At 38.5% G+C, this 25,386-nt stretch overlaps 1 protein-coding gene and 1 pseudogene across 7 annotated transcripts in view; one reads left to right on the forward strand and one right to left on the reverse strand.

Annotated features, from left to right (window-relative positions):
- SIK3 (SIK family kinase 3) overlaps nt 1-25,386 on the reverse strand; it is a 240,122-nt gene that overhangs the window by 29,043 nt on the left and 185,693 nt on the right. For 5 of the 7 annotated variants that reach the window (XR_010023349.1, XM_063092810.1, XM_063092807.1 and 2 more), the window contains exons 5-9: nt 20,787-20,911; nt 20,120-20,243; nt 1,337-1,455; nt 671-781; nt 278-421 (exon numbers count right to left, since the gene is read on the reverse strand). Coding sequence is in view for 6 of the 7 variants with exons in the window: in XM_063092810.1 (XP_062948880.1) it covers nt 278-421; nt 671-781; nt 1,337-1,455; nt 20,120-20,243; nt 20,787-20,911 (623 nt within the window). In the remaining variant the exon portion in view is untranslated. The remainder of the gene's footprint in view (nt 1-277; nt 422-670; nt 782-1,336; nt 1,456-20,119; nt 20,244-20,786; nt 20,912-25,386) is intronic. The other 2 variants (XM_063092811.1, XM_063092808.1) reach the window with 1 other exon arrangement.
- Nucleotides 6,227-6,615, forward strand: LOC134376878 (large ribosomal subunit protein eL31-like; annotated as a pseudogene).

Raw genomic sequence — 25,386 nt, forward strand, 5'->3', positions numbered from 1 at the left:
ACAAGGAAGCATTTTTTAGAGAGGACAGGATCTCCCAATGATTTGCTGTTTCTTTCTTTTTTTTTTTAACGCAACTGTTGTTGCCCATCCATCCTCTCTGTCAAAGAAAAGTTCAAATCCTTGATTGACCTCTGACAAAGGAAGAGACCGCAAATGGGAGAGAACAGAGGTAAGGAAGAACAGGAAACTCTCCTGACTTAGGGTTAGTGAGCAACGGCTAATGCTTACCCCCCTGGTGTTACTTGTCCTGAACTAGGTCACTGGAGTTATTGCCCACCTGGATATTGACTGGTGCTTGAAAGGCCATGGCTCGGGGCATGCTAGGAAGTGCTCCGAGACGCAGGGTTTTATGTCTCTTATGTCGATCACACAGCAGGCTGTAGATTGCACTATAGTGATCATAGGCATCTGATCTTAATGACTACCAAGAGAGAAGGGAAAAGGGCAAAATACCCCGGTGAAATGGCAGGTCAATGACCAAAACCCTAACAATAATAACATTAGAAGACCAAAGCACCTTCTTTCCTTGGCCCAGGGAGAGGCATTGGAAGAAAGGAGGAAAACAAAAAGACCCAAGTTCCCAGGAGGGTGAAAAAATGGAAAAGGCAGAATAGAAGAAGGACCGCTACATCTGACTTTGTTCTCCATTCCTATGCCACACTACAGATACCTGTAGTGTCCGCTCTTTATCCAATCCCATGTCTTCCATGGCCAAGAGTACATCTTCATTCAGGGGGTCCGTCTGTCTTTCTTCCTTTAGTTGTTGGCATTCAGCTATCAACTGTAACATAAAAATAAGCAAGCTATTAAATCTTCAATTAACCATGTCAATATGGCATATCATATATGACTGAGCTGTTCCATGTCCCCTAACTTGGGAATTTTTTGGCCTCAGACAAATTCTAAGCAAGACAGTGCTGGGGTAATCAGCTGTGAGCAAACAAAATCCCCTTGTTTCCTGAGCTTCTTGGGGTACCCTGGGATGGCTATAATGGTTTAAAATAAAGGTATGCTGCAGAAGCCATTGAACACACTAAGACAAGAAAAAGGAGACATCCCCATGGTAGGTGAGCTGCAGAATTGTGGGCTGTACTGTCTCAAAAGCTAAAAACAGACTATGATTTGGGGACAAATGGTAGGAAACCATTATCACTAATCTCCAACAACTCAGCTGGTTTTTCATTCCTTCTTGCTTGCTTCACTCGCTGCTGTAGTATTACATAATAGTTTGTTCCCAGTGCCCACCTTTCAGGTCATGGCCTGCTTATAATCACATGCAAAAGAGACTACAGTAGCTATAAGAGGAGTTCTCTGTGGCAAGTAGTGCCCAGCTCACCCTGTCAAAGTTGGGATCGGCATCCCCTAGCTTCATCCACTTGTGCTTGCAGATCTGCTCCATTGAGAGGCGCTTATTCGGGTCTAACACCAGCATGTGACGGATCAAGTGCTCACATTCTGCAACAGACAAACAGCTTGCCTTCAGTATCTGGTGAGGGGAGGCACCAGTGGAGTTGAAGAACTAAGAGGCAAGGCTGGCAGGTAGATTCTCAGGCTCCTTATTTCTAACTCTGTCTCTCTTGCTCCTTGCTCCTTACCTATTTCACTGCTTATTCCAGAAGGGGCTGGCAAAGGCAGAGAGAGAGAGAGAGAGATGGAGAAGACAGAAAGGTAAATGTGGTAGTCTGGTTAATGCTTTCACTAAAAGTCTGACAGAAAATGTCTGGGGATAATCCATGGATTTCATCTATTTATATTATGTATGGTCCCATTTAACACAATTAATGAAAAGCAGAATGTCCTCTGAAGAGATTCAGTATCTTATAAGGTTCTCAAAATATTTGGTTCTCTTGCCTATATGTGCCTACTAATGCTTTTGGGTTAGGTGTGCAATAGCTCTCTTCAAAACTTGGGGAATTTGGAATTTCTGATGGCACAAGGTGTGTGGAGAGAGGCCTAGTCCCAGGCTACCTCTCTACCCCACTCTGGGATTCAGCTAGCCTTATTTCCCATTTTCTCAATGTTATTTAAACATTCACAGGCACATAATACTGGGATGTGAGGTAGTGATTCAGATAAAAAACAATGGATTCAAAATCAAGAAAACTATATTCTGATTTCAAAACCACCCTCTTTCTAAGTTTTCTCATCTGTAAATTGGGGGTACTGAGGATGATGTGGGAGTAGGAGTTGTGATGAAGGTGGTGATGATGATGATAATACAGCTATTAACACATTCTTCTGAGCACTTTACAATTATTACTATCTCATTTAATCCTCAGCAATCCTAGGAGGAAGGAATGTACTATCATCATTCCCATTTTAGAAACGGTAAAAATTAGGCACAGAGAAGTTAAGAACTTTAAAGGTCACAAGGTTATTAAGTCAGATTTCAAACCAGTTGTTTTTTTTTTTTTTTTTTTTGGCAGCTGGCTGGTACAGGGATCTGAACCCTTGACCTTGGTGTTAGTACACCACACTCTAACCAACTCTGAGCTAACCGGCCAGCCCCTACCTGGTACTCTTAACCATAATGCTATACTGCCTTTCAAGTGCACAGAGTTGTTGGGGGATCCAGTCCCTGAACCATTCATTCAACATCTTCATCCAAGCCACCATCATCTCTTGCTTAGCCTATTGGGAAAGTCTCCTGATTGGCCTTTCTGCTTCCACTCTTGCTCCATTACAATCTATTCTCCATACAGAAGCTAAAGGGATTTTTCTAAAACATAAATCTGGGAATACCACTATCTTGCCTGTAACTCTCCAATCGCTTCCCATAACCCTCAGAATAAAATCCAAAGTCCTGGGCCTTCAAGGTCTCTGCCTTCTGCAGGCCTACTGTGACCTCATCTCCTGCCATTCTGGCCTTCTTTCCAGCCTTTGCACGTTTAACACACCCCCTCCTAATGGCCTTTACACTTGCTCTTTCCTTTAGCTGGAATGGTTACTCCTCAGATTTTCACACGGATGGCTCCTTGTCATTCAGGAAGGAGCTTAAATGTCACTTCCTCAGCAAGCTCTTCCCTGACCACTGACTCTAAAGCAGGCCTCCAGTCCCTCTATATTATGTCACACTAATTTTCTTCACACTAATAATTTCTATGTGAACTCACCTTGTTTATGTATTTACTTATTTACTGTCTAACCGCCCCCACCCAAACAATGTAAGGCCCATGTCTTTCTTACTGCTATATTCAGCATCAAATCTCCAATACCCAAAATGGTTATTACACCTAATAGGAGTTGAAAAAATATCTAGTGAATATATAAATAAATAAATGTTTATTGAATATTTATTCTAATCAAATGAGATCATATCTGTGAAAATGCTTTTTAAAAATATAAAATTCTCTATATGTTTTAAAATTTTATCTTTCTGGTGAGTCAATAAAAGATTCTCAAAGTGAAAAAAAAAAAAAAATTTATCTTTCTATTTTATTACAACTGTCCTAAAAACAAAACTGGCCAGTGAAAATGACATGAACAGTAATACATTATTGCTCATTTTAAAAGACTTATTATATACCAGGCACGGTGCTTACCAACATTATTTCATTTAATCTTCACAACAACCCTAAGTTAGATGCTATTATTGGCCCCATTTATAAATGAAGAAGAAATGAGATTCTGAAAAGTTAACATACTCAACATCACAAAGTAAAGGCAAAGCTGGGACTTCAAAGCTATGCTTTTGACTACCCTATATGAATTCTGTTTGATCTCTTTTTCTATGGTGAATTCAACTCTGTAATTTCTATACCGCTTGTCAAACACCATTCTATATCACTGTCTTGAAAGGAATACTAAGAGTAATTAAAATAAATCATTCTTAATTTTAATTTATTCTAACTTTAAAAGAAAATACAACAAAGCCAAGTCCCTATATAAAAATAATTTTATATCAGGCATCTGTTTGTTCTTGCTTTATGATTAAAAGTATATTCAAATGCAGTGTAGAGCTGAAAGACTATAGTTCCCACATTCCATTAAGCTTTACTAAAATTATGTTTCCAGAGTAGCAAGTCTAGACCCCACAACTGTAGCATCTGTATGGATTATAAATATCATTAGCACACACATTTATGGACTGCAATTACCTGAGAGGAAAAAAAAATGTTCTTAATTTAGAAAGTTGCTAAAGGTAAAGACCCTTCTACAGAGAGAAGGCCCGGTCTGCTTCAAATGTTGTAAAATTGTCGTGAAGGCCTCTAGATGGCACTCTTCTGTTTTCCTTTGGTCTCCACACACAATTTAGTGCATAAAAACAGATGACCAAGGCCGAGTCACGTTCACCTACGGGCTTGCTTTAAAACAGAGATTTTTTTCAAGGCAAACAAAAAACCAATACTACCATAATGAGTCCTAATTAGAAGATGTATCTTGTTCAGTTTCAGGATCTTGAAACCTCTATTCAGTCATCCTTAACCATTATTTGGCCTCAGATGCCTTACAAAATACCCAGAAAGATTCACACAAGACTTTATACACAAAAACTTGCATATAATTTTAGACTGTTCAAGGAGCCCAAGAAGCTTGCCATAGATTCCCCAATATGTCTACAGGACCAAGATTAAGAACTCCTGGTTAGTGTCAATACCTCAAGGACAAGAGCTTTTATCTTGTCTATCCAACATAATATCCAACTTGCTAAGGAAAAGAAATCTAACACTTTTCATATGTTGCACAGATGGTAAAATATGAAAAAAAGCAGAAAGCTAGAGTATCATCCTCAACCCATACTTCCTAAGGGGTCATATAGCTCATGAAATAAAATTCAAACAAGATTTGAGCACACTATTCTACATAAAATATGGAAAGAGGGTGAAAATGAAGGGGATAAATGCTCTCAAACCTAACAATACAGTCTACCACAGGGCTATCCATTTTAAAAAGTGGAAAGTAAGATGGGGGCCTAAGATCAAAGCAACTTTTTCACAAGATGCCAAAGAGTGCTCTATTTTAATGTCTAAAATGGCCCCATCACTTACTCCCTCCCGAAAGGCAGAGCCTCCAATGCTAAATGAAGCTAAAGCACTTTGGGCAATACAGGAATATAATGCTCTGCTTGTGTGTGCCAGGGAAGCAGCTTCCCTTCAGAGGCTGCTTTCATCTGCTCTGTGCAAGACGCCAAGCGGTGTCTGCAGTGAAAATCACAGTGGGCCCATGAAACTTGATATGCCAACAGAATGTTAACCAGAGGATGCACTACACAGGCCCTGCTCCGCTGCACTGACAGGCATATGGAGGACTTGTTGGAGAGAGAGCTGCTGTAGGGACAGGGTCCTAAAATGAAAATTAAGTTGAGATTGCCAGTGTGACTCCATCTAAGAAGGCAAGATCTTTTTTCTTTTTTGTCTTTGAAAATAAACAACTTTCTAGAGGTTGAAAGTATTTGGCCTAAGGGAGAAAATATAAAGGAAAGGGGGGAGGGAAATTAGTTTAATAGAAGCTGTGCCTATGGTTTCCAGACTAGAAGAAGAAGAAATAAAATAACTTAAGTAAGAATTTCCTGATTAAAAACCTTGAAAACATGGCACCTGCAGACAAGTGAAAGGCAGTGACACTGACTTATCTTGGAGAAGAGAAGGTGTGGGCAGGAACGGGTATGCTGGGTGTTCTTCAAGTATCCAAAGGGTTTTTGCAAGAAGACAAAGTAGATTTACACTGTGCAGTCCAAGGGCCTGAATTCGGAATAATTAGGAAGTTACAAACTCAATACAGGAAAAGATCTTTTTAATTATCTGTGCTGATTTGATATACTGGATCAGGGCCCTAGGCATCTGAGGAGGAGACCCTTAGGGAAGTTAGAGGGGGCAGGAAGGCAGGCAGGGCCACACCTGGGGCACAGCTAATTTTACTCATTTTATAGACTGATGTTCTGGGTAAGATTTTACTTGAAAAAATAAGTCCAGAAATAATTGGGTAGGATGAACTCCTTGGTCCCTCCAACACCAAAACTATGTAACTGTGAAAAGGAAATGACTTATCCTATTAAGCTATGAGCTTATTGTCACTAGAAATGTTTATTCAGAGGCTGGCATCTGTGATGACACTGGAAGGGCTCCCAGCCCAGGCATCAGGAAGACTGAGAGTCCTTCAAGGATGGAGACTGTGTCTTACAGAGTTGTATACCCCTAGAGCCTACTATAATACCTGACATATAATAGGCCCTCAAATGGCAGTTGAAACAAACACTGGGCCCTCTCCCACAATTCTTTGTGCTCTCCCTTTCCAACTTGGGCCCAGCAGAATGGCTCCTGCAAAGAAGGGTGGCTAGAAGAAGGGCCATTCTGCCATCAACGAGGTGGTGACACCATCAGCATTCACAAGTGTATCCATGGAGTGGGTTTCAAGAAGCGTGTCCCTTGGGCACTCAAAGAGATCCGGAAATTTGCCATGAAGGAGATGGGGACTTCAGATGTGTGCACTGATACCAGGCTCAACAAAGCTGTCTGGGCCAAAGGAATAAGGGATGTCCCATACTGGACCCATGGGCGGTTGTCCAAAAAATGTAATGAGGATGAAGGTTCACCAAACAAGCTCTATACTTTGATTATCTATGTACCTGTTACCACTTTCAAAAATCTGCAGATAGTCAATGTGGATGAGAACTAACCGCTGATTATCAAATAAAGTTATAAAAACACACACACACAAAAAAGAGAAAGAAATACTGGACTAGATGACTGCTGCAATTCTTTCGAACAACTTCAATCCTCTGAATCTAAGAATCCACAACATAATAGGCATTCTCCATGCTTCAAGCTGGAATAACCAAACAACTACTGTTTTACTTAAGATTTAGATGTTTGGGGACAAAAGTCTGGATCAAATGATTTCCAAGGCTTCCCCTTCTAGCTTTAGAGTTCTTTGTCTCATACAGGGGGTGTACTTTACTCAATGATCTTTTCTGAGGCTATACAGAAGAATCTGTAAATCATATTACCACCTGAGCAGATGTCTGTATGTGGGCATAGTTATAGCATCAAGGTAATGATACAACAAACCAAAACAATTCTTGGCAGGTGCAACTTCTCCATAAATCCTGTGGATTTAACTGAAGGTATTAATGTTCCTTTAGCATGTTGAGAGAGTAAGAGTGAGAGAAAGACATTCAGTAAAGAGTAAAAAACAAAATAGGGAAAGAGGGAATGAAAGATCAATAAAGCAATTCATTCAAAAATATTATTTAATAATAATTATTAACATTTATTGAGCACCTATATGATAGGCAGAATGCTAACTCCTTTAAGTTAATTTAAGCACTTAATTCACAAACCAACTGCAATTAGTATTATCTCCAATTTATAGATAAAGAAATTAAAAATCAGAGAAGTTAAGAAACTTGACCAGATGATAAGAGGCAGAACCAAGATACAAATTCTGGCCAATCTTACTCCAAAGAGTTCTTAACCTATATAATACCTAAAATAAGTTAATTATTGGTGCTTTAGGTAGTAGCCAGCATATCTTTATAAAAACAAATCAAAACAATTTAATTCCCTCTTCTGACAGATGAAATGCCATGTAATCTCCACAGGTGTCATCATGACAATTACCTACAAGCTAAGTCAGTACAAAACAGGCTGGGTAAATCCATGATCAGAAGGCTATGAGCTGCTAGAAAACAACTTTAAGGGGGGGTGGCAAGTTGGATGAATTCAGAAGGCAGGGAGATAAGAACCTCTAATGGGGAAGGGCTGTCCTACTAATAATTTTGCTGGTGAGGATTAAATATATCATAGAAGCGTGAACTTACATTTATATACTCTCGTCATTGCCAAGTGATGAAGACTACGATGGGAGGTTTAAAACAATAGCCTTTGCCAAACAAGGAATCATAGATGAGGAGAAGGGATAGGCAGAAATTTAGAAAAACTGGATCATCAGAATCTTCGGGCTGGTCCTATGAAAGGAGGGAAGGCCAACTGTCCCTTAAACCCTTCATATGATGCCAAAGTACAGGGCATGACAAAGCAATCGTTTTCAGCTTTGTGGCAGAGGAGTGGTATAAAAGAAATTGAGTCATAGATTCTTTCTGGCCACATAAAGCTGCTTTGAGCTGGTGGAAACAGAAGACATCTGTGTGCCAGAAGGCATGGGAAGAATGCAAGGAAGAAGCATTTACCTAGAAAATTCATGCTTCTTACAGGTGCTTACAATAAGGGAATAGGTTTATTTCTCATGTACCTTCAATACTAGATGTGTTCCAAGGTAATTCCAAAGCACTCAGCTGAAGAGTTCTTTGTTTCTGATATTTTTAACAAACTTCTTAGTAATATTTCTTTCTTAGTAATGAATTGCTCTAGGAGCAAATTTCAAAGAGGGTTCTGTTTTCCTAAATCTCAAAATCTAAAAAGGAAACAAAAATAAGTTGGCTATTCAGTCTCTAAAACATGTTTCTATGGAAAATGAATGACAATAAAATTTTTTAAAAAGTTAAATGGCACTAAAGTCCTAAGCTTCTCATAACAAGGACACTATGCAATCTACTGCCGGATTCTGTTATCCATTCACTTTGTCAGTTCAGGTCTTGGGGAGAATTGATACTGTTTAAGTAGACAAATAGAACAAGATTGATAAATGGTCTGCAATGATGATCTCAGGATGGAACAACATGGCTTTTAGAAGAGTGTATTTCCCTACTTTATATGTTCTGGACTTACAACTGTTTGTGACTCAGCTCCTCTTTAATGCTATCTGCCTTTCTAAAACAAACAAACACACCATGAAAAGCAAAACATGCTGCTTCTGTTTGTGAAAACAAAATAAAGTCTGTCACAGTGTCCTGATCCTGTCATAATCATGGATAGAATATAGTGTGACTATGTCATGATCCCTACAGAAAAAAATTGAAACAGTAAATCAATAAGAAAACATAGGTGTTTTTTGCAAAGATATCTTCCTTTGGTAAGGAGCTGGCCAGAGTTAGGAATCCTCCTTCTTGTGGACTAAGCCCTAGAAAAAATTTTTTTAAATATGCCCAAAGAAACCCTGTCATTGTCAACTGCCAGCTAAAGTCAAACCAATTGCACATAGTTACTATTTTAAAATCTAAACAAAGTAGACAAATGGTCTTCAAATAAGACATTTGTATGTATAAACAACAAACACTAAATGTGATAACCTGCAGATGCATTCAGAGATTGCATAAATGTTAAATACAATTAACAAAATACAGGGATTTCATTGTTGCAATAAAATTTTATTATATTGGATATTGCCAGAACAATGGTGTTGTCAAGATTGGAATATTTTTACTCTATAAATTAAATTTTGATACATTACCGCTACAAAAGAAATACATACACATTTCTAAATCCCAAGATAAAGGATTTGGTTATTTAAAGTAATAGTCAATACCACAGTTTTACACAACCAAAGAAAATACACAATCTTGGAATTAATTGTAATGAAACTTTATCTGTAACAGTACTGGTAGCAATAAAATTTGATTCATAAATCATAAGCATTGAGATTAGCTTCTATAACATAATAGCTCTGAGAAAAAAATTGTCTTGTTTTGAAACCATTTGCTTTCAGTTGTTTTGAGGAAAGAAAAATAGGAATCCCATACAAATGGAACACTTGGTAAAATTTCAAAAAGGACATTTCAACACTAAGAAGTCAGATAAGAAGGTGGACAGTTATTAGAATATTCTAGAATAGAAATAAAGTTCCTTATAACTCTAAATCTTGTAGGCTATCCTCAGTGACTGAACGTAGAAGCCATAGGCAGATGGCTTGGAACAATTTAGCAAATAGAGATGGAGTTGATAAGAAAAGCTTCTAGTAGAAATCAATAAACTTAGGTTGAGAGACTATTCTCTTCAGTTTTAATACTCGTAGTTTATCAACCTGACACAGACGGAGGAGAAAACAAGTGTCTGACCCTCATATCTCCATTTATTAGAAAAATAACACCTATTTCTTAAGCTTTTCTTATTTTTGATCAGTTTTTCTAGATGGCTGTGATGTCACCAGAATTAAGATTAAGAAATTAGAAGATCCTTGTATAAAGGTTGGGGATGCGCACATTTAGCTCTACCTTGAAAAGACCCTGGCTTGCTACACCGGTTTACTAGAGGCTGATCATTTTGAGGTTTGCATTTGCAAAACTATGTTGCTTATACTATCATATCATTATTAAAATATTTTTCTGAGTCCCAATATTAGTCATTATAGTATAACAGAATTCTGGCTCAGTTTTACTGCAGAGTCCAATATAGAGTTCTTGCTACTCTTTTTTTTTTTTTTTTTGATAAGTAATCCAGGTGTACAGAGACAAAGATATCTCTCTCGATACTTGGAATAACTTGCCTGATATGTATTTATTGAGAACTAAAATACAATCAAAGATGGTTAGATGGTCTCTGAAGGCAGACTGCCAGCTTTCAAATCTCAGCTTTGCCATTAAAGGTGTGATCTTTAAAAAAAAAAAAAAAAGATATGCGATCTTGGGTATGTTACTTAACTTTACCATGGCTCAATTTCTAGTCTATCAAATGACCTATCATACAGCCTACCTACCTCACAGGGTGGTTTTGAGCAGTAAATAAATTAATGCAACAGTGCCTGATACACAGAAAGTGTTCAATAGACGTTGGCTGTTATCCAAATCTCTGGAGTCCTTCCACTTATCACTTCCTCTCTCTATTTTTCTATATAAGGTTGCCATAAGCCAGGGGACAGTTTGAAAAGGTTTACTCATAAATAAATAGGGCACTACCAACATTTATCCACTGTTTTTCTGTTATGTTAGGTAAAATCATAGCAATGTTCAGGGGAGGCCTGCTTACTCTGAAGTGGTTCTAGCCTCTTTTCTGACATCATTTGTGATTTCCGCATTCACTGACATGAAAGCACTACATGGATTTTCTCTCTAGCAACGAAGTATGTTTCAAAAGATATGAGAGAACCGCTCTGAGGACACTGAGCCACTTAGTATAGAGACTGGTGGACGAGCTCTTTAATCCCCTGCCCCATTCTCTCTAAACAAAGTGCTTTTAGCCAAGCGAGATGCTGTGTGGTTCTTGATGAGTAAGCCAATCAGGACAGAATTGTTTGCCTCTTAAGTGGAAGCTTTTTGGCAGTAGCTGCAGGGCACATTCCCCATCAGAAGCATTATGTAAGCCTGGGTCTTGCATTTTCAGTGATAAAATGCTTATGTAGTATTACAATTAATTAAGTCACAATGAAGTCTAATCAATAACGACTCAAAAATATTGTCCACAAGAGATCTCTATACACTTGTCAACATGCGCTTTTTTCACAGTAAATTAATTTTCCTTCAGTTAAATGATCTTACTATGTTTGCTAGCAGGTGGTATAATAGGATAATAAGGCAAACTAGGCTTTAAGTATGTTTCCAATGGTTTTAAAAAATGTATTGTCAGTGAATGAATTTGGTGCTCAAAAACTTTAAGTTATTGAATTCCATCACTGAGAGGGGGAGTCAGAGGAAGTATCTGTCAACACATGTGGACAGGCCAGGTCTCATCTTCCATGAGAGCTCAAGAAAACAGCAAGTTTCAATCTTTAATACTTCTATAATTTAGGCTTGGGGTTTTACCTAACTACTCTCTGGGATGTTCTGAGAAGTTTAATCCAAAAACATTGGTCTGGATCAAGCTAATTTTACCTGAGACAGAGCAAGTCAAGTCTACAGTAGTTCAAAATACCTTATGAACCTAGAAGTCACTTGAGATCTGGTCAACTACATAATAATCCATATAACAAAAGTACATAAAAAACCAATTGGTCTGATGAATAAATAATTCAGAGTTACCTATCTCTTTAACGATATAACACAAGAGTCTGATGTAAGATTTCACAGTTAAGTGTGATGATTCCATTTTTCATTCAAAGATATTTACTGAATGTTTATATCCTACCAGGTGCTATTAGGTTTTATGGAAGATACTGATTTGTAAAACACAGTTCTGATCCCAAGGGGCTTATATTCTAGGGGAGAGGGGAGGAAGACGTGTACATAATTATAATACTAGGTGGTATACAGCAATTCAGCCTTGAATAAATCCTGTTTTATATTTATACCACTGTCATTCCAAGTTGAAAATCTATGTCTTTAGTACATCTCAGCTCATGAAGGGAAGCTTGTATCAAACAAACAAGACCAGCCATAGAAATATCCACTAACTGTGAGGACACTTCATTCCACACATTACTGACAATAAAAAGCTTAGAATTCTTGAACTAACTGCATCCATTTGTAGGGCATGGCCTCCCACACAGCTGTGGATGCTCTGGAATTCAACTTGGCTAGAAGAAGCTAGACGATTGGGCCTTCCCCCTATCTCCCAAGTGCTAATCGAGAAAACCATACCAGCTCTGCTGGAGTTTCTAGATCCTTTTGGCAGAAAAATGGGTAAATTCAGCTCAAGTCTATGACAACAGCCTGAGAAAATAAATGATGTTGTTCTTAAAGACTTCCCTCAACCACACTTTCTTCAGTTGTTCAGTGACAACAGATCTTAGGTTTCTTTCACATAAACCTGAAACTTCATGGTACTCGAAGTATGTCTAAGCTAAGAAAAGACAAAACAATCTTATGAATGTGCTTTCTCCTATGGCTTATCCTTTTGCCAGTATTCTCCAATGAGCCCTGGGATTCAGGCCTAAGATGTTAGGCAATGCCAAGCACGTGTGTGTTCCTGAGAGCAGGAGAGCTCATGCTGGTAATATAGCAACTGTCATTGTTTCTCATTTTCTGTACCTAATCTTACAAAAATTTTTATTCCTACTTAAGAACTATTTATCTGGGATTATGAGTGACAACATTTAGGATAATCAGGTTGGCTTTCTCTGAGTCTTTAAGCTTTCATGTTAACTGTCATATTACAGATATTAGTTCTTTCTAAGCGGTTAAAATGTTATATGCTTTATTTCTAGGCACTAATAGACAATGTGGTTAACAGCCTAGTTAGCTATTTACCAAGATCTACTATCTAAAGCCAGCACTGGTAAGAATCTTTTGCCGTGGTGTAAGGGGGTGGGGGAAGAGGGTAGAGGAGACCCAAGTTGCTCACAGGAAATGCTGTGGACATTGGAAAAGCAGAGGAAGCAGTTTGTTTATCTTGCCCTTTTTTTGCAACAGTATGGTGCAGTAGAACACACACTGAATTTGAGTACTGACTTATTACCCATGTGGCTTTAGGCAAGTCAAGTAATTTCTGTAAATATCAGCTTTCTAAACTTTGTTGGTAAAATGATAAAGTAATATGTGCCATTACCAATTCCAGAATATAGTTCTATAGTTCAAATTTGAAGTATGGGAAAAGTATTTTGTAAACACGGAAGCCATAAAGAAATGTAATTTCTTGATATTACTACTGACCGTACTACTTGAATAAGAGTATACCCTCTGGAGGGGCTTTTGTAATCAGCACTTTAACAAACCTATGGACTCACTCATTCATTTAACAAATATTTACTGAGTGTGTACCAGGATCTAGGCACTATCCTAAGTCCTGGTAATGTAGCAGTGTATAAAAATAAAAAATAAAATTAAAATTAAAAAAGCTTATTATGGTCAAGTGGCTATGCGGGTGGAGGGTGGGGAGACAATAAACAAATAATGTCAGGTAGTGGTAAGTGCTGTGAAGAAAAAGCAGAATTATGGGAAGAGAATAATGGGGGTAGTTAAGAAAGGCCTGTGAAGGTTAATTCTAGGTGTCAAGTTGGTTAGATGAAGGAATGCTGAGAAACCTGGTAAAGCTATCTTTTTAGGTGTTTCCATGAGGGTGTTTCCAGCAGAGATTAGTATGAGAGACTGAGTGGCCTGGGTGGGAGAGACCCACCCTCAAAATGTGGATGGGAACCATCCAGTCCACTGGGGTCCAGAGAGAACAAAAGACAGAGGAAAGAGGTGGAGCACTCTCTCGATCCGCTGGATACACTAGGTACACTCTTCTCTCCTGTCCGTGGACATCAGAGCTCGAGCCTCTTCAGCTTTTGGGTTCCAGAACAAGGACACCATCAGCTTCCCTGGTTTTGAGGCCTTTGGACTTGGACTGAGCCACGCTACTGGCATCCAGTTTATAGATGGCCTTATCGTGGGACTTTTCTTCATAGCCACGTGAGCTAATTCCCCTAATAAATCCCTCTCATATAATTATAACATATCCTATTGATTCTGTCTCTCTGGAGAACCCTGACTAATACAGGGTGGGGAGATAATAAACAAACAATGTCAGGTAGTATAAGGGCTGTGAACAAAAAGCAGAATTATGGAAAGAGAATGATGGGGTTAGTCAGGAAAGGCCTCTCTGAGGGGACATGCAAATATTTGAGGGAACAGGAATATGTGTGCTTGGCAAGTCTGACAAGGATCAAACAGCAAGGACCTCTCTGTGGCAGGACCTGAGGTGAAGAGTAACAGGAAGTGAGATCAAAGAGGGGGGCCAATAATAGTTGTGCTTTATAGACAATAATAATAATGACTCCTTGAATTTTACTAAGTGTAAATGAAAGCCAGTGGGGGGGGGGGGGCAGTTAAACAGGATTCTGACACAGATTTACTATTTACTAAGTCCTACTACATGCCAGATGCTATGCTAGGTTATAGACAAATGTGAAAAAGACATGTTTTGTCTGTATTTACTCTAAGCTCACAGTCTGGTATGGAAGACACACAATAAAAGAAGTAATTACTATACAATATAAAGTTTGGTAAGTAACATGATAAAGTTCAGAGACCTGAAGAATGAGTAGAAATCACCTAGATTCCTATTTCTATCCCATTGAGTTTCTCATCCTAGATTCTAGAATACAGGACTGGGTAGAGTGGGGTAGGGGAAGGAAGAAGTATTCCATGCAGAGGGAATTGCTCCAGAAAACATGACTTGCTCGGGGAACTAGAAGAAAATTAGGGTAACTAATTGTAGAATGGGAATTAGGGCTGAAGATACAGACGGGAGCCAGGTCAAAATGGCATTTCCATGCCATTGTTTTTCCAACAGCAGTCACGAGACCAATTTAATAAGTTGTAATCAGCATTTTTTAATGGAATAGAATAAAATATTTTGGAGTGTGTTGCAAATAGTAAAGGTAAGTTTTGCTTTTTTTAAAAGAACTTCTGTTCAGTTGTATACATATATGTGTGTTCAGAGTCAGAGTATAAAATATTTTTTTATTGGAAACTGGAATGATTTGAGCGTGGCTTGGGAGGTGGCCAAAGTAAACAGGCAATACTACAAAGCACCCGGGAAAGAGATGTACTTTGTTAAGAAGTAAAATTCACCTAGAAGGAAAAAAAAGTTAGATGTAAGAAAGAGCGTCCTGCTCTGATGCCCTGTATACAGCAAGAGAGAAGGAAACCCCACTTACTGGGACCACAACCTAAAGAAGAATGAGGATGATGTGACCAAGCCCCATGACTTGTGGACACCACTGACTCCAGTACAGGGAATAGAACACATGACCTTGGTGTTACAAGGCTGTGCTCTAACCAACTGAGGAAACAGCCAGCCCGAGTGCAGAAATCTTAAATGTACAGCTTGATGAGTTTTTACGCACATACACACTTGGAAGGACTTTAACATTTCAGTGACCCTGATTGCTCCAATCCAACAAAGCAGTTGAGAGATGATGGCTGTTTTAAGCCTCTGGACCACTGTGTTCAGAGAAGATTCTTGCAGAGATGCCCAACACTTCTCTGAGGGATCAGCAAAGGTTAAAATTTGATAACACTTGAAAAGTATGCAGGCTGATAACTCTCATATTTGTTGATGAAGGGTAAATTGGTACATCCTCTATCATGGCTGCAATGCTGCCCAGCTCCAGGGGTACAACTTATGTAGACTACAATGTGAATGGTGGCCACTTAAATCTGGGTGATATGGTGGCCTGGAACTCTGCAGAGGGTCCTCTGGCAAAATGTCTTAAAATAAAAATGCACATACAACTTGAAAAAAAAATTTTTTTTTTAATTATAGTTACAATAAAAAATGTTTAAATGTCAGTGCTTTAGCCACATCAAGGAGTAAACTTTACTTTAGAGGCAATGGTAAAACACCGATAGATTTTATGTTGGAAAATATGATCAAAGGTATGTGGGGGGGGGGTATGTTTTGTTCTTATATTTTTTTTTGGCAAGATTATCATGTAGCAATGTGGAGAATGGATTAGAGGGGGAAAAAACTGGAGCCAGGAATCCACACAGCTGGCTACCGTTTAATCTAGGCAACAGAGGATGATAGTATGGTCTATGGAAGTGGCTACAGGAACGGAGGATTGAATCTACAGGATTTGGTCATTGATCAGCTATGGCGATGGTGAAAAAGGAGGAGGAATCAAGGCTTGTTTCTGCCTTGGTCAGATGTGATGACATTCACTAAGACAGAGAACACAGAATAGAGGAAATCTGGGGAGGGAAGAGTTATAAGTTCACTTTTGAAAATGTTTCATTGTTGTAACTTCAAGATGTGAAAGTGAAGATAACAGGTAGCAAATGGCTGGACATGTACCCCTAGATCCCAGAGGAGAAGTCTGGGCAAAAAAATTAATTGGAGACTGATCACCACAGTGATCACTGAAAACTGCAAATCAAAACAACCATGAGATAATACTACATACCTATTAGAGTGGCCAAAATCCAAAACACTGACAGCACCAAAAGCTGGTGAGGATGTGGAGCAACAGGAACTCTCATTCACTGCTGGTGAGAACTCAAAATGCTACAGCCTCTTTGGAAGACAGTTTGGCAGTTTATTACAAAACTAAACATACTCTCATTATATGACCCAGCACTTGTGCTCCTTGGTATTTACACAAATGAGATGAACATTTATGTCCACACAAAAACCTACACAAGGATGTTGTAGTAGCTTTATTCCTGTCAAAACTTGGAAGCAATCAATATTCATCAGTAGATGAAAGGATAAATAAACTGTGGTATGTCCAAACAATGGAACAGTGCTAAAAAGAAGTGAGCTATCAAGTCATGAAAAGACATAGAGGAACCTAATATGCATACTAGTGAGTGAAAAAAATCAATCTAAAAAGGCTACATACTGTGTATTTCCAACCATATGACATTCTGCAAAAGGCGAAACTTATGGAGACAATAAAATGATCAGTGGTTGCCAATGGTGCAGGGCGAATGGAGGGACGAACAGGCAGAGCACAGAGGGATTTTAAGGCAGTGAAACTCTTCTGTATGAGCCTATAATGGTGGACAAGTGTCATTACACATTCATCAAAACCTATAGAATGTACAACACTGAGAAGTGAACCCTAATGTAACCTATGGAGTTTGGGTGATAATGATGTTTCATTGTACGTTCATTTATTGAAGCAAATGTACCAACATCTGGTGTGGGATGTTGATGGGAAGGAAGCCGTACACAGGGGTGGGGGGAGGGTGGCAGAGGGTATGTGGAAATTCTCTGCACCTTCCACTCAAGTTTGCTGTGAACCTAAACCTGCTCTAATATATAAAGTCTATTGAAAATAAATAAATAAATAAGGAGTGGTGAAGTGCTAAACACTGCTGGGCAGTCATTAAGATAAAGAATGAGGATATGCAGATGATTAATGACAAGATCACTGGTGACCCTGGCCAGAGCAATTTACCAACCACTTCATTTTTTTTTAAGTATTTATATTTTTTTATTTCTTTTTATACCCACCACTTCTCTGCTTCCTTTTTTAGTAAAACTAGAAAGAGTTGTGTCTACTTCCTTTCTCCATTTTCCTTCCATTCCTTTTCTGTTTTATCCAGATGATATAGGCTCTCGCTCTTCCTGCTCCTCCACCTGAAGTGCCCTTCAAGATCATCAATGATCTCTACATTTCTAAATCCAGCATTCGGTTCTCAGTCCTCTTATTTGACTTAGCAGCAGCACTCCCCACAGTTCCTCATTCCCTCTTCCTTGGAACATTTTCTTCGCTTGTCAGACTGGTTTACCTCACAGCCATTCTTATGATCCCTCTTCATCTTCCTGATTTCCAAATATTGGTATGTTCCAGAGTTAATCCCTGGACCTCCTCTCTTCTCTATCACCACTGCCTAAAAAGTGATCTCATAGTTTTAAATATTATCTATACACTAATGATTCCCAAATGTACATCCCTAGCCCAGAACTCTTGCTTAAATTCAACTGCCTATACAATATCTCAACTTAGATGTCTAATAGGCATCTTAAACTTGACATATCCAAACACCTCTCTAAAATGTAAGTATTCCCAGTCATCCCCATCTCAGTTAGGTCATTCTTCCAGTTGCTCATGCCAGAAACCCTGGAATTATGCTTAATTACTCTCTCTCTCTTTTACATCAAATCCAACACTAAATGTTGTTGGAGCCAGACTGCCTGGGTTCAAATTCTAGTTCAGCCACTTGGTAGCTGTGTTATCTTGGGAAAAATGCTTAACCTCTCCTGGCTTCAGTTTTATCATCTATAAAATGAGGATGATAATCGTATGTATCTCATAGGGTTGTTACAATAATTGAATGAGTTAATGTTTGTAAAATTAACACTTTAAACAGTGCTGGCCACACAGTATGGAACATCTCTTGAATCTGACCACTTCTTACTATCTCCACTTCTACACCCCAGTCTGGGAACTAGCCACCAAAATTATCTTTCATCTGGATTATTCCAAAAGTCTCCTACTAACTGGTCTCTCTCCTTCAGCCCTTCTACCCTTTAACCTCCAGGCAACATAGCAGCCAAAGTGATCTTTTTTAAACAAAAGTCACTGTAAAATCTTTTCAACTTTTTTGTATGTTTGAAAATTTTCATAATAAAACGTGGAAAAAAACAAAAGTCAGCTTATGTTGCTCCTCTGTCAAAACCCTCCAATCCTTCATATTTCACTCCAAGTAAATTGACTGATTAGGCTCTAAAATTAAGCTCCCTCTTACCTCTCTGACCTCATCTCTCCTCTCCCTGTCACTCATTCCTTTCGAGCACACAGGCCTCCTTCCCGTTCCTCAAACACTCAAGCATGTTCCTGTCTAGGCCCTTTGCACTGGCTGTTCCCTCTGCCAGGAATGCTCCTCCACAGAATGCACAGCTCACCCCTTCTTTCAGTCTTTGCTGAACATCACTCTCTCAGTGAAGGCATTCCTGGCCATAACTTTTCAAATCACCTCCCATCCCCCACCCTAAACTCCTTCTCTTATTTTATTTTTCTACCAGCATTTATCATTACCTGATATATTGTTAAGTCATCAATTCTAAGGGGACTTAAAGTTAAACCAAGTTTCACCTATTATTTCTTCTAAAATGCAATTCCCATGTGCTTATACTTCGTTGCCAACCCAGTGGACATATGTTCTTCCTTAAAATGAAAACAGGTGATTAAGCAAAACTAAACATGCTACTTTCTGCATTGTCTCTATGATATTCTCTTCTCGTGTGCAAATAAATGGTGATAAAATCATGTACATTCCGGGTATCTGATTTCTGTTTTCAGTATTAATTTTTTCCAAGAGCTACTTACCCTACTGCCCACTCATTTAAAAAATATTTTTTATTCGAGTCTGGAAGATAAATATCATAGAAGTAGGAAATCAAGTAGTAACAAGACTAAGATACAAAGCCTGCTTTATCCTTGGCATTTAAAACCACGTCGCAATGGGGCCCCAATAAATGGAAATATTATTCTGATAAAGGGGGAAAAGGGGTGAACACAGGTAAAACAGGGATACAAGGGTACTTTGAAAAGTTCGTGAAAAAATAGAATTAAAGGATAATACAAATCTTTCCTTGAATATTTTCAAGTACCCTCATATTTATGGCACTGCTAGTACATGATGGGTCTACTGACTTTTTACATACATTATTTAATTTAATCCATATAGTAATAGCCCTCATAAAACTCTCAGCCAATTTATAGATAAGGAAACTAAAGCTCAGACAGACTTAGTAATGTGCAGAGCCCAGATTCAAACCCAGGTAGGGTTATCTGATGCCAAAGCCCATATATATTTTGTTTCTATAGAAACTTGCCTCCTGGTAGTACCAGGTCAGTAAATTGGCTAAAAAAGTTACGTGAGCCATTTATATACCATCACTACATTTCTGAGATAACATAGCATGTCTAACTTCCCATGAACCCAGTCATAGCTGTGTGATGGCAACTCCCTTACCTGTAGACATAAAAAATGGGATGCGGAACTTTCCACTCAATACCCGGGCCCGCAGATTCTGCAGTGTGCTCCCGTCAAACGGCAGGGCACCACACACAAGCACATAGAGGACAACTCCAAGGCTCTGCATCCCAAACAGAGAGTATGTACAATTAATTGCATCAGAGGAAACAAAAGAGGCACTTACAATGTGTGAATGAAGGTGAGTCATGCACAAGATAATGGAACAAACTTTTCCTTTTTTTTTTTTTTTTTTATGAGAAACCATATGGGACAGTGTCAAGACCAATCATCTTTAAAATAGTTAACAATCTTCCTTGCTTCCAGATATTAATTTAGAGTAACATCCCAAATTTTTCTCTGTACTCATCCGCTAGGGGAAAGGCAAATAGCAACAATAGAAAGGATGTCTGTTGTTAACAAAAGAACCCATCCAAGCTGGCCTTTGGGGTTCTTTTGCAGAAGCAAAGGGGGAGTTTGAAACCTATGGCTCAGCCCATAAGACAAATGCTGGAGGAAAGACTTTGCACAAAGAATTGGGAATTGAAAGAACAGGTGACTATGTCTCAATTCATGTGCAACATTATGTTTCCTCAAGGATGAGGAGAAGCTGTCATCAATCAAGGGCATCTAATGCTATGAGGTATAACAGAAAGCAGTTTCTTACCCAGATGTCTACTTTGGGCCCATCATATTCCTTTCCTTCAAAGAGTTCAGGTGCAGCATAGGGAGGGCTGCCACACCAGGTCTTCAGTAGCTGCCCAGGAGTGAAGAGGTTACTGAAGCCAAAATCTAGAAAGGCACAGGGACACAACTCACATTATCATCACCCAGCAAACACTGGCCTCTAGTCACTAGAGTAAAGGTTCCAAATCATTAAGTCTGAATATCAAATACGAAAGGAGAACGTTTAGAAATTATATAGCCAGCCACTTAAACTTTAAAAAGTAATAGTAAAATAGAGATATAGATGAGCTGGAATGTAAAAGATTCCTTGTTAACTAAAAATAAACATGATTTCACCAAGGTCATGGGTTTGAATCCTCATACTGGCCAGCCGCCAAAAGTTATAAAAAGAAAAAATAAAAAGTAAACAAGATTGGTTTATGTCAGCAAAAACAGCACTGTTCCCTTCATAAGCCCAAACGGAGTAACACAGGTGGTACTTGTTTCTTTAAAAACAAAAATGAAATTGGATTGATATTAAGACCACATCAGAACCAGTAAATACATGTAAGCCTACTCAACTGGACCCAGAATTTTCATATCATTTTTACTTCATACAACAAACACATTTGTGACCACTTAAAAATTAGAAAAAGTGACATTATCATCATTAAAAGGTGGCTTTTTTAAATGGCTTCAATTGCCCCCCTTTCTTTCTTCCCCTCTCACTGTTTTTAAGAGGGAGTAGATGGGAGGTAAGAGAGTGAGTCCTGGGGAGGAATACTAAGAAAACAAGCAAGGACAGCAGGCCGAAGGATAGAGTTGTTGTTTTACGTATGAACAACCCCTATGACGGCTACAACTCCCCACACCCAGGTGTGCTGCACTGCCCGCAATCGCAGCATCTGAGAATGCTAAGCACCTGCTACTTTCTGAAACTCTTTCCTCCCCTTGCTAGTTTTCTTCCTTTTGCTTTCCTTCTTTTTACCTTCTACAGAAGGTATTTTCTAGTAGGCATTTGCTGATTTTGACTGCTTCTCCTTGCTCTCTATTTTCTCAGAGCTAACTTCTCTGGTCCCACAGCTTCTACTATCACTTGTTTGGGGATAATTTCTCAAATTTTATCTCTGGCCCTGGTACCACTCTTGAAATCCTGACATGAACTTCTGATACTTGCTTGGGAGAAAACACCTCAAAACCCATCATTTTCCAAAATCAAATTTGCTCTTCTCATCCTTATTAATGACATTACCATCACTGCTACTAAGAACATTGGAGTCATCTTTAATTCCTTTCTCCCTCTCATTTCCCATTGCAAGCTAGGAATAAAACTCTTAATGCTTCTACTCTGTGTGTCTTGAATCCATCTCCTTTCTATTTCCATTCCTACTCTTATAATTGCTGGCCTAGATTGATGCTATTGCTTATGAACTACATGTACTTCATTTCCCACTAAGCCATCCATTCACAGCACAGTGAATGTTACACAAATCAGATCCTGTTACCGCCTTGCTAAAAGCATTTAGTGGCTCCCTTCTGCACACAGAATAGTCTTCATCTCGTAGCGTGGTCACTTAAGGTCCTTCACAACCCAGCCCCACCCTACCTTTCCTATTTATCCCTGGCCATTCTAGCATTACTGGACTATTCACATCCTGTGTTTACACACTTTTCTTATGCTATTTCCTCTCTACACTGTGCCTTTTCCTTTCTTTTCTACCTTTAAGATAGCACTCATTTTCACTGCCCAGTCCAATATTACTTCCTGTATGAAGGCTTAACTGATTTCCACCAGGAAATACCATGTCAGTAACTTCCTCCTATGTGTTTCCATAGCTCTTTGGTTATATCTCTACATCCCAGTTACCACTCTGCCTTATATTATACTTAAAGGTATGATGTGTTTATACCCTACACTCATTAGTGAATGGAAAGGATATAGTTTTATTTATCCTAGCCTCCACACAGTGTTTTAAATACATAGCAGGGACTCAAGAAAGAAAAGGTCACAAAATTAAACTGAAGTACAATCACTGGGCCAATCCTCTTGTCACCTCCTGGCTACCGGAGCCTTTTCAAACTGACATTACCAGCTGGTCAGTTACTAGAGCCTCTACCTCTTAACCAGGCCTCCTAAGGTTCTAAAATTAACTGAATGATCACAAGGGACTTGGAGGCCAGGACCATGATGAGAATCTTAGTTACTTCTATGAGAAACTGAATACTCTCATTCATCAACAGAAATAAATAATAGCTCTTCTGTGAAGTCTTCCTGTATCCCCTACAAGAAATGTCCTACCTTCTCTGTACTCCCCTATTACTTTGTATTCTCCTTTTATTATTTGCATATATATATGAATATATATGAAAGAGATACATATGTGTATATATATGATATAGTATGGTAGAATGTGATATATAAATATATATATCATATTCTAGCTCCTTAAAAACATCCTTTCTCCTAAAGTTCTACCCTTTCTCTGGGCTAGATCACCCCTCTCTCCAGGCTGGCCAGTTAGCTCTGTTGGTTACAGCGTGGTGTTGGTAACACCAAGGTCCAGGGTTTGAGCCCTGTTACCAGGCAGCAGCCAAAAAAAGAAAATCTGCCTTCTCTCTAGTTCCTTAAGAATACCTTATTATTCTCTGACTCTTCTGAGTACCAAACACAGTGTTTAAATTACAGTGGGAAACTAATAAATGCTAACTATGAATGCAACTGCATTTAAAGCTCTAGCAACTAACCTACAACTTTTGAAATAAAATAACTTTAATTTACAACTTAAAGCCTGCAAGCACTGAACACTGTTAAGTTTTGGAGAGTAAGGATATGTTGCTAAAAATCTCAACAAATGAGATTCAACTAAGTAGATATCTTTGGGAATTACGCAGAAAGAAGACCCTTAATTTTTTTTATAGGTTTGCAAAGACCTTCACCAGGTCCTTTTCCATGACTGGCCTTCCTCTTCTCCACAGTGCAGAGGACATGGATTCTGACAATGGAGTGACTGGATAGCAAAGTCCAGAAGACAGAATCATGGAGCTTCCTGTTTGCATTTTGAATGGAGAATGCAATAGGCTAAGCAATGAACTTAAACAAGTTGATTTTAAGTTTTCCTAATAAGCAGCTTAAAATATAAGGGAGATTTCTCATTTTGAACCATAAATTCTCTACAATTAGTAGCTTTTCCATCCTTTTACTCTACGAGGGAGAGCAAAGTTTGTTTATTATATCTACCAAAAAGTAAATTTTAACAAAGAAAAGAGTACCAAAGGGAACCAGATGCAGGTTTAGACTGCTATTAGGTGTTTATCTGAGAAATGAGTGTGCAAGAATGAATAACATGACCAAGATCTGATAACTAGCGAGGGCCACATCTGGGGAAGCACCTGATTCCACAGCACGTTACAACCAAACGGCTAGACCTATTGACCAAATGCAAGATTTCAATGAGATACAACAACAACAAAAAACCCTACAGGTTTGCTCTTTATTTCCTATCACATATCAAGCAAAGTCCTCTAGTCTTGGAAACCCACCCAGAGGTCTGCTACAATCATTTCAAGTATTGTTCTTATTCCTAACTCTAAGACATTGCACATTCAACCAAAATTTCCTATTCCCTGCCTATGACATTTTTTCCCCATTAAAGGCAGTTAATGAGCCGCCAGCAATATCCCAGTCCTTTCTTTAATATACCAAACTTAACAGGATCTAACGCACCCTCCCTTTTCAATATGCATATTATTATAAATTGACAATTTCACTGAAAGCATATTACTGTCTTATCTTCCCTACCAGTGGCTCTTTACAAGTATTTCACATTAATCTTCACTATTCCTATATATCTTGTAAGTTAAAATTCTGGCTAGGTCACTGCCCATTCAGCTATAACATAACTTATTTTCTGAAAATTTAAATTATCCATGTGGGAGAAACCTCAAATTCTTAACATATACTAAATTTGGAACTCATTTTGAAACTTCAGTTTCTTCCAATCAACACTTCAGGGACTAAATAACTGGGATGGGGACAATACTTTCTCCTTATTCTCTTAGTTGCTTGCCTTTGTGGGCATTTTGCTAGAAATTTTAAGAGAAGTGGAAGGAAAAAATAAAAGCAGTTAAAACTCAAACCAGTCTATTTTGGATTGTGTTGGTAGTTTAAGAAAGTACTACCAGAATGCTGGGATATGTGGTAGAAAGTGGAGGTGGGGAACAGATAGACACAGAACAGAATTATTAAAATTTTTTCTGTTTTTAGTTGTTTACATGTATAAACAACTGAAAAACTGAAAGATCACCCAACCTGGAAGAGAATATTTTCACAACAAAAACTAAAGCAATGAGCAAAAAAGAATGAGGAAGAATTCTCACTGTCGTGGGTCAGAAATGCCAAAGAAACAGGTAAAGAAAAGCTTTAGAACTTAAGTTTGACCTGTTACCTTGAACCTAGAAACCCATATCTCCATTCAGTAGGCTTGTTCATCTTATTTTGGCTCCGAAACTGCTCTTACTCATATGTCTTTCATTATTTACGAAATCTTATTATTCTTAATGTCTCTTTTACAAGTCTCTAAATGTCTCTTTTACAAGTTCCT

The sequence above is a fragment of the Cynocephalus volans genome, chromosome 4 (genome assembly GCF_027409185.1).
Source record: "Cynocephalus volans isolate mCynVol1 chromosome 4, mCynVol1.pri, whole genome shotgun sequence".
NCBI lineage: Eukaryota > Metazoa > Chordata > Mammalia > Dermoptera > Cynocephalidae > Cynocephalus > Cynocephalus volans.